At 41.2% G+C, this 14,427-nt stretch overlaps 1 protein-coding gene across 1 annotated transcript; it reads right to left on the bottom strand.

Moving 5' to 3' along the window:
- Window positions 1–629: 629 nt before the first annotated feature.
- On the bottom strand, window positions 630–14,069 carry fitm2 (fat storage inducing transmembrane protein 2). The gene is made up of 2 exons (XM_072276916.1): window positions 13,897–14,069; window positions 630–4,203 (listed from the first exon to the last, which is right to left on the bottom strand). Exons 1-2 carry the CDS (start codon window positions 14,067–14,069, stop codon window positions 3,603–3,605), a joined length of 774 nt encoding a protein of 257 aa, XP_072133017.1. The 3' UTR covers window positions 630–3,602.
- Window positions 14,070–14,427: the final 358 nt, after the last annotated feature.

Here is a 14,427-nt window from a genome sequence, read left to right as displayed (position 1 = left end):
AGTTTTAAGATATCACCCATTTTGAAATGCAATGCATTAAAATGTACCTCAACACCATTAATTCTGAAATAAAAAGAACTTATGAAAGTCAATGACTTGAAACATTAACTGTATTTCCTATCTACACAGATGCTGCTTGACCTGCTGAGTATCTCAGATTTGCAACACCTGTAGAATTTTGTTTTTGGATTATTCTATTTTTTTCCATTTATCACACCTATAAAAGCTTATGCAGCATAATTTTCTTTTTAATGGGAGCCTCATTTGAAAATTGTTTACATGATTTAGAACTTAGTTTCAGCTGCCCAACAATATCTTTAGATAAAATTGATAACATAGAAAAATATCAAAAGGCATGCTTACAGCAACCAAGTCAAAATATTAACAGAGAGAAAAGAAGAGATATTAGACTGAGTAACTGAAAGCTTGGCCAAATATGTAGTTTAAAAGTGCGATGGGTGGAAGTAGTCGGGTATGTACAAGACAAGAAATTGGAATTCTTGGTTGAAAGAGATCCCAAATGGTATTTGAACTCTTTTCAATTGAACTGAAAAAGGCAACACAGAACACAATATAATTTAAAATTTTAATTATATTTAGAAACTGTAAATTGAACATACAAAGCTATTACAATTACATGCTGTTTATCATGTGTTTTCTATTGCAAACTGATGGATCAAAGACTTCCTCTGGATATAACAAGTAGTCTAAACAGGACATGGCATAATGTTCCATTTCAGTCATTTTCATTTGCAAAAAAATTTAAGATTTTAAACATTATTCACATAATAAAAAGTTATGTCAAATTCTCATACAATTATACTCACTTCATTTCACTTAATATGTTTGAGTTTAATATATGGCTGAAACAGCATCATCTTTCCAACTTTTAACAACAGGATCAGCGTACATCTCAATAAAAGAACTTACATTTCATTCAAAACAATGACAAAACTACAAATCAAATAAACACTAGTACAAGACCAAGCTATTTGGATAACTAATAGAAAAGCAGTTAAAAGAAAGCGAAAAAATAGTAATATTGCATTTCCACCTTAAAACGTAATTCCAATACAAGATTCCTCAAAGTTCGCCATGGCACTGTCATGAACTGAAAACATACAATCTTTTTTCAAAACTATTATATGCACCGTATATTGTATAGATGTACCTTCCTGAATTTGCTTTCAGCATATCAATCATTAAAAAAGGACCACACCTACACCTACACTTTCCTTTGAAAACACAGCAACTTTACAAGAAACTACAGCAATTTCCCCAGTTGACTGTCATGAAGTTCAGGACTCACAGGTACTGATACACTAATGCAGATGACTTCAACCTCCCTTTAGGGGCTTGCTGCCATCATCCCATTGCATTCTAACAATAACTCCTCATATAGTTCAGTCATCAAGCACTAACTCTTCTGCAGTTTCCTGGCAGTTATGGCAGGAGAAGATGGCGGTGCTACGCAGCCTGTCCGGTAAGATTATATCGTATTTGTTAAATAGGGTACCGTGCACAATCCTGATTTGATGGAGGCAGACATGAGAAGCACGGAGGAACATCTGGAGAAATTTCTGAAATGCCCGGTTCGCTGCCGCTGCTACTGTGTGATCAAGAATCTCCGGAGAGAAGGCCCCAAAATCCTCGGCTTTGCCTGCTGCTGGTGGCCAGGGCTGGGGTCGAAGCGCTCAGCAGAGATGGTGCTCGGTGCCGGAGGGCTGGTCTGAGGCTCGAAGTTTTCGGAGACTAAAGAGTCGGACCGTGGTCGGGCATGGCAGGGAGATTTTTCTTCCTTCTCCCGTCTGCGTGAGATGTGGGACTTTCGAGAAACTTTGAACTTTTATTTACCGTGCTCATGGTCTGTTCTTCATCAAGTTATGGTATTGCTCAAACCAGGAGCAACCTATCAGCCGATGATCAGATATCAACTGTGTGGAAGGGACAGAAGGACAGGAATTTGCTTTGAGTTGAGCGCTTAACAAACTTGAGTGTTTAAATCCATATTTCCAACCTCTTTAAAAATACTATAGTGCTTAACTTTTAAATAGTGTTTGAATATTTCCGTAACGGATTTAACTGACAGTTTATCCTGAAGTTGTGGGATTACTTACTGGAAGGCATTGTAGTTTCCACAGCAGCACTAATCAGGTCAAATACAGCTTCACAATGGAAATTCTTGGCAGAGGATTTTCTCAAGGGTAGGTTTAGCACATAGCTCACTGCTCCAAGGAAATTCTAAGCCAGTATTTTTATAGATTTAACATTTATAAATATTAACCTTAAGTATAACGATAACTTTTGAACACCATCAGACATTGGAATGCAAACTTGCTACAGGAGTTGTCCAAAAATAAATGGCATCTTCTTCTGAAGGTACAATTTCCATAACAGTATTTCACCAAGTGGTTTACGACATGTCAAAGTGGTGTTACACCAGTTAATGCTGATAGCTGACAATTCCAGGAATCCAAGTTCAATCCTCACCTCGAGTACTATCTGTAGAGAGTTTGCATCTTCTCACTCTGACTACATTGGTTTCCTTTCATATGTGCTGGCAATTAACTAATTGTTCTTAACAAGCTCTTAGTACATGAGAGAAATAACGAGTTATAAAGTTACAAGACTAATAAAATTCTTCCTCTGGGGCCTGGCAATGATGATGGGCCAAAAAGCCCCCTCCTGCAGCATTTAATGTAACGAATCAGATCTTAAACTTTATTTTAGCTTCAGTGAAACAGCATCCTTAATTCACTTTTTGGAAGTCAACCTTTAGATTTCAAGAGGCCATGCAGTAACCAAGTAAAGAAAGCACTTGCAATTTTTATATCACATAATTTAGCGTAGATTGTTAAATTTTATACAGAATTCTTCATTTAATACATATAAAATACTGGAAAAAAATACACATTTTAATGATTTAACACACGTCCCTGAATTTTTTTAAATTAACTTATTGGACCAGTTTTTTTATATAAATGCTTAAGGTTAATATTTACTTAAGGTGAATATTTATAAAATGATAGATAATTTTAAATCAAGAAAAGCAATTTTATTAAGAGCTTAACAGTATGAACTCTGGCAAAATCAGAAAGATACAATTTAGTGCATATTACCCTAACAATCTAACGAAGAACCAGAGTACAAACCAGCGTCTCGTGCAAGAGGAAGCAGAATTCCTCTAATTATATAACTGGATTAACATATGCAGATATATTGAGAAGAATAGATAAAACATCAAAATATTTTCCTTTAAAATACCTGGCCCAGCAATCAAATTCATGCTGATAGATTTTAGTTTTTATGTCAGACTCTATTTCAAAAACTTGTGAAATTCAATCTGCCTCAGCAATATTTCCATAACGATGAAGTAAACAAAAAAAATCCAAAAATGCCCCAAACACATAATTTTTAAACCTATATTTAGTTTATTAATTATTAGTTTTCTTATGTGGAAGGCAATTTTAGTTTCATTTTCTACTGGCATTCCATATTTGTCCCGGTGTCTACTCTCATACTGTTCATTAACAACTTAAGGTACACGTATGGAGAATACTGACTGTTTGAATACATTTTATTATTAGCATATTTAATTCTAATTACTCATTTTTGTTCCCAATTTCTGGAGGCATTCCAGGAGAAAACCATTTCTTATACCAAAGCTTGTATGTTAAATACCAGGCAGAAAGTCCAAAAGTGGTTCCAATAATCTTTTGAGGTAGATCATGAAAATATATTGCCGTACAGAAGAACATCCAAATCCACAACAGACACAATGCATTTAAAGCAATAAAGAGTGACTTAATGATAGTGGAGGTAGCCTTTCCCGGCTTTTGTTCCACTTTGTGAAGTTCATTCATGATTGCTGTTTCTTCTATCATCATCAGTACACAGTATGACAACAAGAAGGAGTGCCCAGAGATGTCAAAGCCAATCCATAAATGGCCTTGTTTGCTGCAAGCACGCCTATTTTCAAATTCTTGTAGAACAGTCATATTTTGGGATTCAAAGCATTTTCCTGTGAAATTTTCAACAATGTGAAAGGTCCTTGTGCTGAGGAACCAAACAACAGTGCCTACCGCACATGAAGTTATACGCCGTAATGCAAACAGAACATCTCTTTGGACAAAGTAGTTTGAGGTGAAAATAAAAGGAAGAAGCAGGCCCATGGTCCAACCCCATGACAGTTTGACAAAGTACCTACAAAATAAACAGAAAGCAATATTAATGCTGATACTTACCACACCCAGCCAACACACTTTTTGTCCCCCTTCCCTCCAGACGAAGGCTCAGGAGCTTGAAGACTCACACGGCCAGATTTGGGAACAGCTTCTTTCCAACTGTGATAAGATTGCTGAAGGGATCCTGACCCGGTTCTGGGCCGTACCCTCCAAATATCCAGACCTGCCTCTCGGTTTTTTGCACTACCTTACTTTCCCTTTTCTTTTTGCTATTTATGATTTATAATTTAAATTTTTACTATTTACTATTGATTTGTACTCCAGGGAGCGCAAAGGGCTGAATCAAATATCGCTGTGATGATTGTATGCTCTAGTATCAATTGTTTGGCAACAATAAAGTAAAGATATTCTTTAAGAACAATAATTCGGTTTCAACTGGAGGCATGTGTAGCAAGGCTACAAAGGACTGCCTAGACACTCTGACCCATTTTTGTGCTGTATCTCCTATGTAAAATTAACGGCTTAGGTTCCTAACATTTGCAAATTCAACTGAAAATTTTATTGATTTTAAGAACTTAATTTTTAAGAAAACTATTATAATTTAAGCTACCTACAAAATAATGTCAATTTCCCCTAACTTCTGCTGCATCACTGAGTCATGGCTGAAAGAAGGTCAAAGTTGGGGGCTTAACATCAAATTACATACTTTGTATCCAAAGGACAGGCAGGAAGGCATAGGTGGCTCTGTTGATAAGAGATGGAATTACATCTTTAGAACAAGGTGATATAGGGTCAGAGAACATTGAAACTTTGTGGGTGGAGTTAAGAAATTGCAAGGGTGAAAAAACCATTATGGTTCTCAAATGGCAGGCCTCCAAATAGTAGCCAAGATGTGGTGTTGAGATTGCATAGGGAGCCGGAAAAGGCATGTAATAAGGGTAATGTCACAATTGTAATGGGGAACTTCAATATGCAATGGAATTGGGAAAATCAGGTTGATGTCAGATCGCAAGAGAGGGAATTTGTTGAATGCCTACAAGATGGCTTTTTAAGAGCAGCGTGTGCTTGAACATACTAGGGGAAAGGCCATTTTATATTGGGTGCTGTGTAATAACCCAGATCTTATTAGGGAGCTTAACATAAAGGAACCCTTAGGAGGGAGTGATCATAATCTGATTGAATTCATACTGCATTTTGAGAGGGAGAAGCACAAGTCACACGACTTATTGCAATGGAATAAAGGGAATTACAGTGGCATGAGATGGAGGAGCTTGCCCAGGTAGATTAGAGGACAACACTGGCGGGGATGATGGCAGAGCAGAGGTGGCTAAAGTTTTTGAGAATAGTTCACAAGGTGCAGGATAGATATGTCCCACAGAAGTTGTTCTCAAATGGGAGGGGTAGGTCACCGTGGCTAACAAAGGACTGCATAAAACCCAAGGAAAGGCATACAAGGTAGCAAAAGTGAATGGAAAGTTGGATGATTGGGAAGCTTTTAAAATCCAACAAAAGGCAACTAAAAAAACTATAAGAAGGGAAATGATGAAATATGAGGGCAAACTAGGCAATGATATAAAGCAGGATGCCATTAGTTTTTTTTTCAGTTACATAAAGAGTAAATGGGAGATGAGATTTGAAATTAGACCACTGGAAAACAATGCTGGCAATGTAGTAATGGGGGACGAGGAAATGGCAGGTGAACTTAAAGAGTACCTTGCATCTGTCTTCACAGTGGAAGACATTAGCAGTGTGCCAGAGGTCCATGAGTGTCAGGGAGTGGGAGTGAGTGCCATTGCTATTACAAAGGAAAAAGTGTTAAGCAAACTCAAAGGCCATTCGGTGGATAAGTGACCCAGACCAGATGGACTATATCCCAGAGTCCTGAGAGAGGTTGCTGAAGAGATAATGTATGTATTGGTCATGATCTTCCAAGAATCACTTGACTCTGGCATGGTCCCGGAGGACTGGAAGATTGCAAATGTCACTCTACTCTTTAAGAAGGGAGGAAGGCAAAAGAAAGGAAGTTATAGGCCAGTTAGCCTAACCTCAGTGGTTGGAAAAATGTTGGGAGTCTATTATTAAGGGTGAGGTTTCAGGGTACTCAGAGACTAAGGAGTCAAAGTCAGCATGATTTCTGTAAAGGGAAATCACACCTGACAAATCTGTTAGGGTTCTTCAAGGAATTAACAAGCAGGATTGACAAAGGAGAGGCAGTGGATGTCATTTACTTGGATTTTCAGAAGGCTTCTGTTAAGGTGCCACACAAGAGGCTGCTTAACAAGATGAAATCCTATGGCGTTACAGGAAACATACTGGCATGGATAGAGGAACGGCTGATAGGCAGGAGGCAGCGAGTGGGAATAACGGGGACATTTTTTGGTTGGCTGCCAGTGACTACTGCTCCTTGGAGGTCAATATCAGAACTGCTACTTTTCACATTGTTTGTCAATGATTTGGATAACGGAATTGATAGCTTTGTGGCATAGCTTGTGGATGATACGAAGACTGGTAGTCCTGAGGAAGCAATGTGATTGCAGCAGGACTTAGACTAATTGGAATAATAGGCAAAAATGTGGCAGAGAGAAAACAGTGTTGGGAAATGTACGATAATGCATTTTGGTAAAAGGAACAATAGTGCGGACTATTATCTAAATGGGGAGAAGGTTCAAACATCAGAGGTGCAGAGTCCTTGTGCAAGGCTCCTAGAAGGTTAATTTACAGGTTGAGTCTGTGGTAAAGGCGGCAAATGCAATGTTGGTATCTATTTCAAGGTGAGTAGAATACAAAAGCAAGGAGATAATGCTGAGGCTTTGTAAGACACTAGTCAGGCTGCCCTTGGAGTATTGTCAACAGTTTTGGGCCTCATATCTCAGCAAGTACGTGTTAACATTGGAGAAAGTGCAGAGGACATTCACGAGGATTATTTTGGGAATGAAGGAGTTAACATGTGAGGAGCATTTGGCAGCTTTGGGCCTGTACTCTGGAATTTAGAAGAGTTCACTGAAACCTACCGAATGTTGAAAGAACTAGGCATGGTGGCTTCCTACGGTGGGGGTATCCAAAACTACAGGGTGACCTTTTAGAATGGAGGTAAGGAGTAATCTTTTTAGCCAGCGAGTAGTGAATCCGTGGAATGCTCTGCCACAGACTGCGGTGACAGCAAGCCCGCAGCTTTACTTAAGTCAGAAGTTGATAGTCTCCTGATCAGTCAGAGCAAAGGATATGGTGTGAAGGCAGGTGTGTGGGGTTGAGTGGGATCTGGGATCAGCCATGATGGAATGGCGGAGCAGACTGGATAGGCTGAATGGCCCAATTCTGCTCCTATATCTTATGGTCTAAGTCTGGATGAGTTGAGTGATAAACAATGGCACATCTCACTCCTTCCTGATACTGAGAGGAGATCCAACACCAAAGCCTACACATGCAGGGATTTCCAGAACATCAATGGGAAGACGATTTCTACCGTCCTATTCTAGCCAAATAGATACTGCATGTTATTTATTTTGTATTTTTTAACCTCTCTTTAATATTTGTACTAATTTGTTAATGTATCTGAAATAAAACTGTTATAAAACCTGTCAAGATTTGCAGGAGACAAGTCTCTGCCACTAAACTTGCCTTCCTGTTAAAGATCGTCCTGGTTTTCCATGCACAGGACCTCAGATCTGTTCGTTCTACAGGATTTGAGGTGACTCCTAAGCAAGACTCATCATCCAGCAAAATACAAATGTGTTGAAGCAGCAAATTTTTTAAAACATATGCACAAGCTACAAACAGCCGAAACCAATTGATTTCCAACAGTAATGCTTTCCCTCTCTCATTTATTTGTTGTCATGGTCAAAGCAAGAATTAACTCTTGATTGTGCAAGGACCTGGACCCACTGCAATTTGTCTACCAGCACGACAGGTTCACAATGGATGCAATCCCACTGGCTCTCCGCTTGGCCTTGGACCACAGCAATACTTATGCTAGGCTGCAGTTTATTAACCACTGTTCAACATCCAACACCATCAACCCTCAGTACTAATCACCAAGCTTCAAAACCTGTGCTTATGTACCTCCCTCTGCAACCGGAACCTTGATTTCCTCACCGGGGGCCAGTCCGTGCAGATCAGAAATAACATCTCCTTGCTGACAATCATCCTCAAGGATGTGTGCTTAGCCCAATGCTCTACTTCCATAAGCGTGCGGCTAGGCCCGAGATCTTTGGGCACAGAGCTCAGAAAAAGCGACGCAACAGACTTTTAACATCGTAAACCAGTGAGTTGTTTGTTATGTCTCCACTCTCACTGTGAAACGGAGACACCTCTTTCTCCCTTGAGAGGGGGAGAGAGGGCCTATGGTATGTTGAATATTGGGTGAACAAGTAGTCTTTGGGGTACTGCAAGTCTGTGTCTTTGCTGTTGCTTTGCTGCATGCTTGAGTCCTTGGTGGTGGGTGCTGATGCTTTTTTTTTGCTGGTGGGGGGAGGGGGATCATTACACGCGGGAGGCAGGGGAGCTGTGTGGGGGACGACTTTGGGGTTCTAACATTTAACTGTCATTCATTCTTTGGGGCACTCCTCTGTTTTCGTGGATGGTTGCGAAGAAAAAGCATTTCAGGATGTGTATTGTATACATTTCTCTGACATTAAATGTACCTATGAATGAAAATTTGATATTTGAGATGTTTGAAGACCCAAGCCCTTTTTTTTTTAAAAACCACAAATATTTCTGAGCTGAGAAGAGCTGTGCCAACAACCAAAAGGACAGAGGCACACGGCAATTTCCATCATATCTAACAGGAGCCGAATAGAGAAACCATAGGATCTGGGCTGTCTGTACCACTGGAGTAACTGCTACCAGTTTCCATCAAGAGCTATGCTGACTGCCCAGACAGGATGCAATCCGAGCCCCACAGCTTAGTAATAAGCAGCTGCACCATTCACTCCAGCCAATCCATCACCAGCCCTGTGAGCATGCCACAGTGACAGATTCTATACTAAGCCATGCAAGGATAAGATGGCTTTTATAGTTTCTTTGCTGCAGGAGTGCCAGAGAAGGGCTGAATTATCAATGAGGTATGCAACACAAAAGCAGGAGGTTGTGCGTGCTTTCTGAGTGGATGTTTTTGTTCATACAAATACAACTATGTAACTATACACATTCATTAGGTGGTGAACCCTTAAATAAGAAACATTTATCTGAGTTTGTGTAATCTCAGCAATTAGTGGAAAAGTCTTTCTAGGCTCCAACAGAAAACAAAAAGTTGTGTCTGAGAAATTAAATTCACATGCCCCCTGCACTTTGTATTGAATGAATATTCTCTTTCATGTTTTACAAGCACACTCCAGCCTGCTCCACCCATTTTCCTCAATTCCCTTAATATTCAGACACTAATCCATGACGGAGCCTCATGAATGACTATGGATCTGAATGAATACACCATAGTTGTCACGGACTTTATTAAAATAGTTGTAGATGAGTGTGTCCCCACAAAACCATTTAGATCTTCCCCAACACACACAAAAAATGCTGGAGAACACAGCAGGCCAGGCAGCATCTATAGGAAGAGGTACAGTCAACGTTTCGGCCGAGTTCCTCAGTTAGAAGCCCCCTGGATGAACCATGAGATCTGCAATCTGCTGAGAGCCAGATCAGATGCATTCAGGTCTGGTGACCAAGAAAGTTAAAAGAGGTTCAGGCACAATCTCAAGAAAGCTATCTCATGGACAGAGTGGCAATTCTGGACTAAGCTTGAATCAACGAAGGATGCTCGACATTTGTGGCAGAGCTTAAATACTACCATGTTTTATAAAGTTAGATCAAGAGAGATTGATGACAGCAAGGCTTAGCTTCCAGATGACGTCAATGCCTTTTATGCTCACTTTGACCATCAAAATATGGAGGTACTATCACAAACTCCCACAGCCCTCAATATTCCTGTGATTTCAGTCTGAGGTTAACGTGCAAGCAGCCTTTAGGACAGTGAACCCATGGAAAGCATCCAACCCAGATGGACTGGTATAATTGAAGGCTGCTTAAAGACAGTGTCTAAGAACATGGTTAGCTGCCTCAATGACTATCATCCAGTAGCACTTACGTCCACTGTGATGAAGTGCTTTGAGAAGCTGATGATGAAACTTATTAAACCCTGCTTGAGAAGTGACCCAGATCTGCTCCGATTTGCCTACCAGAGCAACACATCCACAGCAGATTCCATCTCATTGGCTCTCCACTCAATGCTCATACATCTAAATGCTCTTTATTGACCACAGATCAGCATTCAGCACCATTATTCCCTCAAATCTAATCAATTAGCTCAAAGAACTTGGCTTCAGTACCTCCTTTTGCAACTGGATTCTTGATTTCCTCACTTGCAGACCCCGGTCGATTCAGATTGGTAACATCATTTCCTCTATGATCTCCATCATCACAGATGCACTGCAAGGCTATGTGCTTAGCCCCCAGCTCTTCTTGCTTTATGCTTACAACCGTGTGGCTAAGCACAGCTCCAATGCCATATTCAAGTTTACTGATGCAAACAACCACTGTTGTTGGCCAAATCAAAGGTGCTGATGAATCAGCATACAGGAGTAGATTAAAACTCCGGCTGAGTGGTGCCATAACAACAACCACTTACTCAATGTCAGCAAGACCAAGGAGCTGATTATTGACTTGAATTGAATTGAATTGACTTGACTTTATTTCTTACACCCTTCACATACATGAGGAGTAAAAATCTTTATGTTACATCTCCATCTAAATGTGCCATCTGCAATCATAGCAATTTGTAATAATTTATAATAAATAGACCAGTCAACGTAATATACAGTACACTCAAATCAGCATTTCATCAGTCTGATGGCCTGGTGGAAGAAGCTGTCCCGGAGCCTGTTGGTCCTGGCTTTTATGCTGCAGTACCGCTTCCCGGATGGTAGTAGCTAGAATAGATTGTGGTTGGGGTGTCTTGAGTCCCCTATGATCCTTTGGGCCCTTTTTACACACCTGTCCTTGTAAATATCCTGAATCATGGGAAGTTCACAACTACAGATGCGCTGGGCTGTCTGCACCACTCTCTGCAGAGTTCTGTGATTAAGGGAGATACAGTTCCCATACTAGGCAGTGATGCAGCCAGTCAGGATGCTCTCAATTGTGCCCCTGTAGAAAGTTCTTAAGATTTGGTGTCCCATACCAAACTTCCTCAACCGTCTGAGGTGAAAGAGGCCCTATTGTGCCTTTTTCACCACACAGCTAGTGTGTGCAGACCACGTGAGGTCCTCGGTGATGTGGATGCCGAGGAACTTAAATCTGTTTACCCTCTCAACCCCAGATCCATTGATGTAAATAGGGGTTAGCCCATTTCCATTCCTCCTGTAATCCACAACCAGCTCCTTTATTTTTACAACATTGAGAGAGAGGTTGTTTTCTTGACTACTGTATCAGAGAGATGACTTCTCCCCTGTAGGCCATCTCGTTATTGTTTGAGATAAGGCCAATCATTTTAGTGTCATCGGCAAATTTAATTAGCAGATTGGAGCTGTGGGTGGGGATACAGTCATGGGTATACAGGGAGTAAAGGAGGGGGGGAGTATGCAGCCTGGAGGGGCTCCTGTATTCACAGCCAAAGGGGTAGAGGTGAGAGAGCCCACTCTTACAACCTGCTGGCGACTTGACAGGAAGTGCAGGATCCAGCTGCATAAGGCAAGGTCTTAGCTTCTTGTCAAGCCTGGATGGAACTATAGTGTTGAATGCTGAACTGTAGCAAGCTGCAGATGAATTCCTTGACCAGCGTCTCAAAGCATTTGCTTATTATTGAGGTGAGTGCGACTGGATGCCAGTCGCTCAGACACCTCTGGAGACGGAAACCAGAGGTCCATGAACCAGTCCTCATTGGAGAATTAAGAGGTGGAGGGTCAGCCTTTAAATTCCTTGGTGTTATTACTTCAACGAATCTGTTCTGGTTCTGGACCCAGCTCATACGCAAATGTAATTAAGAAGAAAACACCGCAGAACCTCTACTTTCTTAGGAGTTTACGAAGATTCAGCATGACATCTAAAACTTTGATAAAGATCTATAGATATGTGGTGGAGAGTACATTGACTGCCTGTATTACTACCTGGTATGGAAACATCAACACCCTTGAACAGAAAATCCAACAGAAAACAGTGACTACAGCCCAGTTCCTCCCCACCACTGAGCACATCTACGTGAAACACTGTTGCAGAAAAGCAGCATCCATCATTAGTGACCCCCACCATCCAGGCCATGCTCTCTACTCACTGCTGCCATCCGTAAGTTGTTACAGGAACATCACGACCCACACTACCAGGTTCAGGAACAGTTATTACCCCTCAACCACCAGGCTCTTGAACTAAGGGGGATAACTTCACTTGTCCTATCACTGAAATGTTCCCATAACCAATGGTCTCACTTTAAAGGACTCTTCAGCTCATCTTCTTGCTATATATTGTTTATATAATTAATATTAATTCTCTCCCTCCTCCCCTTTCTTTTTGTATTTATGGTTTGTTGGCTTTTGCACAGTGATTGAACACCCAAGTTGGTGTAGTCTTTCAATGATTGTGTTATAGTTATTGTTCTATGGATTTATTCAATATGCCCACAAGAAAATGAATCTCAGGGTTGTATATGGTGACATGCATGTACCTTGACAACAAATTTACTTTACTTTTACTTTATGACCCTCTTGGCAACTACGAAGTCTTAGCACCATCCAAGTGAAGACATTGCCATCCATTTCAGTCAAAACGTCCTACCCTTTATACTGAGATCATGACCACCAATCACGGTCAATTTAGTGAAAACCCGGAGAATACTTCCATGGCAAGGTTATCAGCCAGATAAAATATCCTCCCTGCATTCACCAAACTCAAATAATGTATAAATTTCAAGGAAACCTTTCCCCATTCAACTAAACTCTGGAAATACAGTCCTAGTCAACTCAAACTCTCCTTATTCAGAAGACCTGGAACCAGCCAGGTAAGACTTCACTATATGTGCTCTATGACAAATATATCTTTTCTTTTAGGTAAAGACCAAACTCTACACAATACTTTATGTACAGCCTCACAATGGCCGTTGAGTGATTGCAGTAATCAGGATTTTATTACAATGAAGTTTCAGAAGAAATATGAAGAAAATCACAATCCTCCACATAATATTTCGGGGCAAAGTAAACACAATTGCTTGTGCAAGCCGACAAGCCTTCCTTAGCAGTCTTTTCATTCCAAGAAGGATGATGTATGGTGTTCTCACCAAGCTTACAGAGGATGACCTTTCAGCAGGTGCCAACCAGTTATTGAAACGGCCCGTATGCTCCAGTCAGTATTCATTAGGCGGCTTTCAAATCACAGTGGGCAGATACCCTTTTCCAACGACTGAATCTGGAGCAGGTGGAAACTTGTAGAGCAACATTAAAATGATACGGAACAAAATCTAAAAGCAAATTGAGTCATTCGAATCTGGGACATGATTCAAGCTTGTTCTGCCTGTCCTTAACGTTAGCAATGCGGTCTGCTCCACCTCCATACATGGAATACACTCCTAACACTACAGTGCCTAATAAACCCTGTACCAGGATTCCTCCCAACCCCACTCCCCGGGCTGCGGGACGCCGAGTCCCCCCTCCCCATACTCCCCGGGTTGCAGCACGCCCGATCCCGCTCCCGGTTTGCTGCACTGGATCACCCCGGGTCCTTCAATACTCACACGTTGAGCGCGTTGCGTCGATTGGAAAAGTAAGATTCAGGCAGGACCTGCGTGGCTTTGAGTATCGAGCCCCCCAGAGTGATGGCAGCGAGCAGAAGAGCCAGATACCGGCGCAGCCATGAGTGGTGAAAGCGGAGCAGGAATTGCACACAGCCATCCAGCGACATCTTCATCAACTCCCACCCCTTCCGGACACACCTTCCAACTCCATTGGCCTGTTCTCCTGAGGCGAAGCTAAAGGATCCGCCCTCTTAAAGAAAAATACGTTTGCAGCAACGCTGCTAGACTGCTGCAGTTGCTCAGCAAGTCAGGCGGTGTCTGTGGAGCGGAATAAACATTTGATATTTCAGGCCGAGACCCTTCATTAAGGTCACCGTCACTCAGGGGTGCAGTGCTAATTTTTTATGTGCCGGAGCTGACAAAATGCTTGCCATTTCCTATATCCTCTCTCTATATACGAGGGGTGATTGATAAGTTCGTGGCCGAAGGTTATACAGCTCACGTTACGTGCAGTTCAATTCTTTGAGTGAT

This window comes from Mobula birostris, chromosome 2 (genome assembly GCF_030028105.1).
Source record: "Mobula birostris isolate sMobBir1 chromosome 2, sMobBir1.hap1, whole genome shotgun sequence".
Taxonomy (NCBI): Eukaryota; Metazoa; Chordata; class Chondrichthyes; order Myliobatiformes; family Myliobatidae; genus Mobula; species Mobula birostris.
This window is presented reverse-complemented; position numbering and strand designations above follow the sequence as displayed.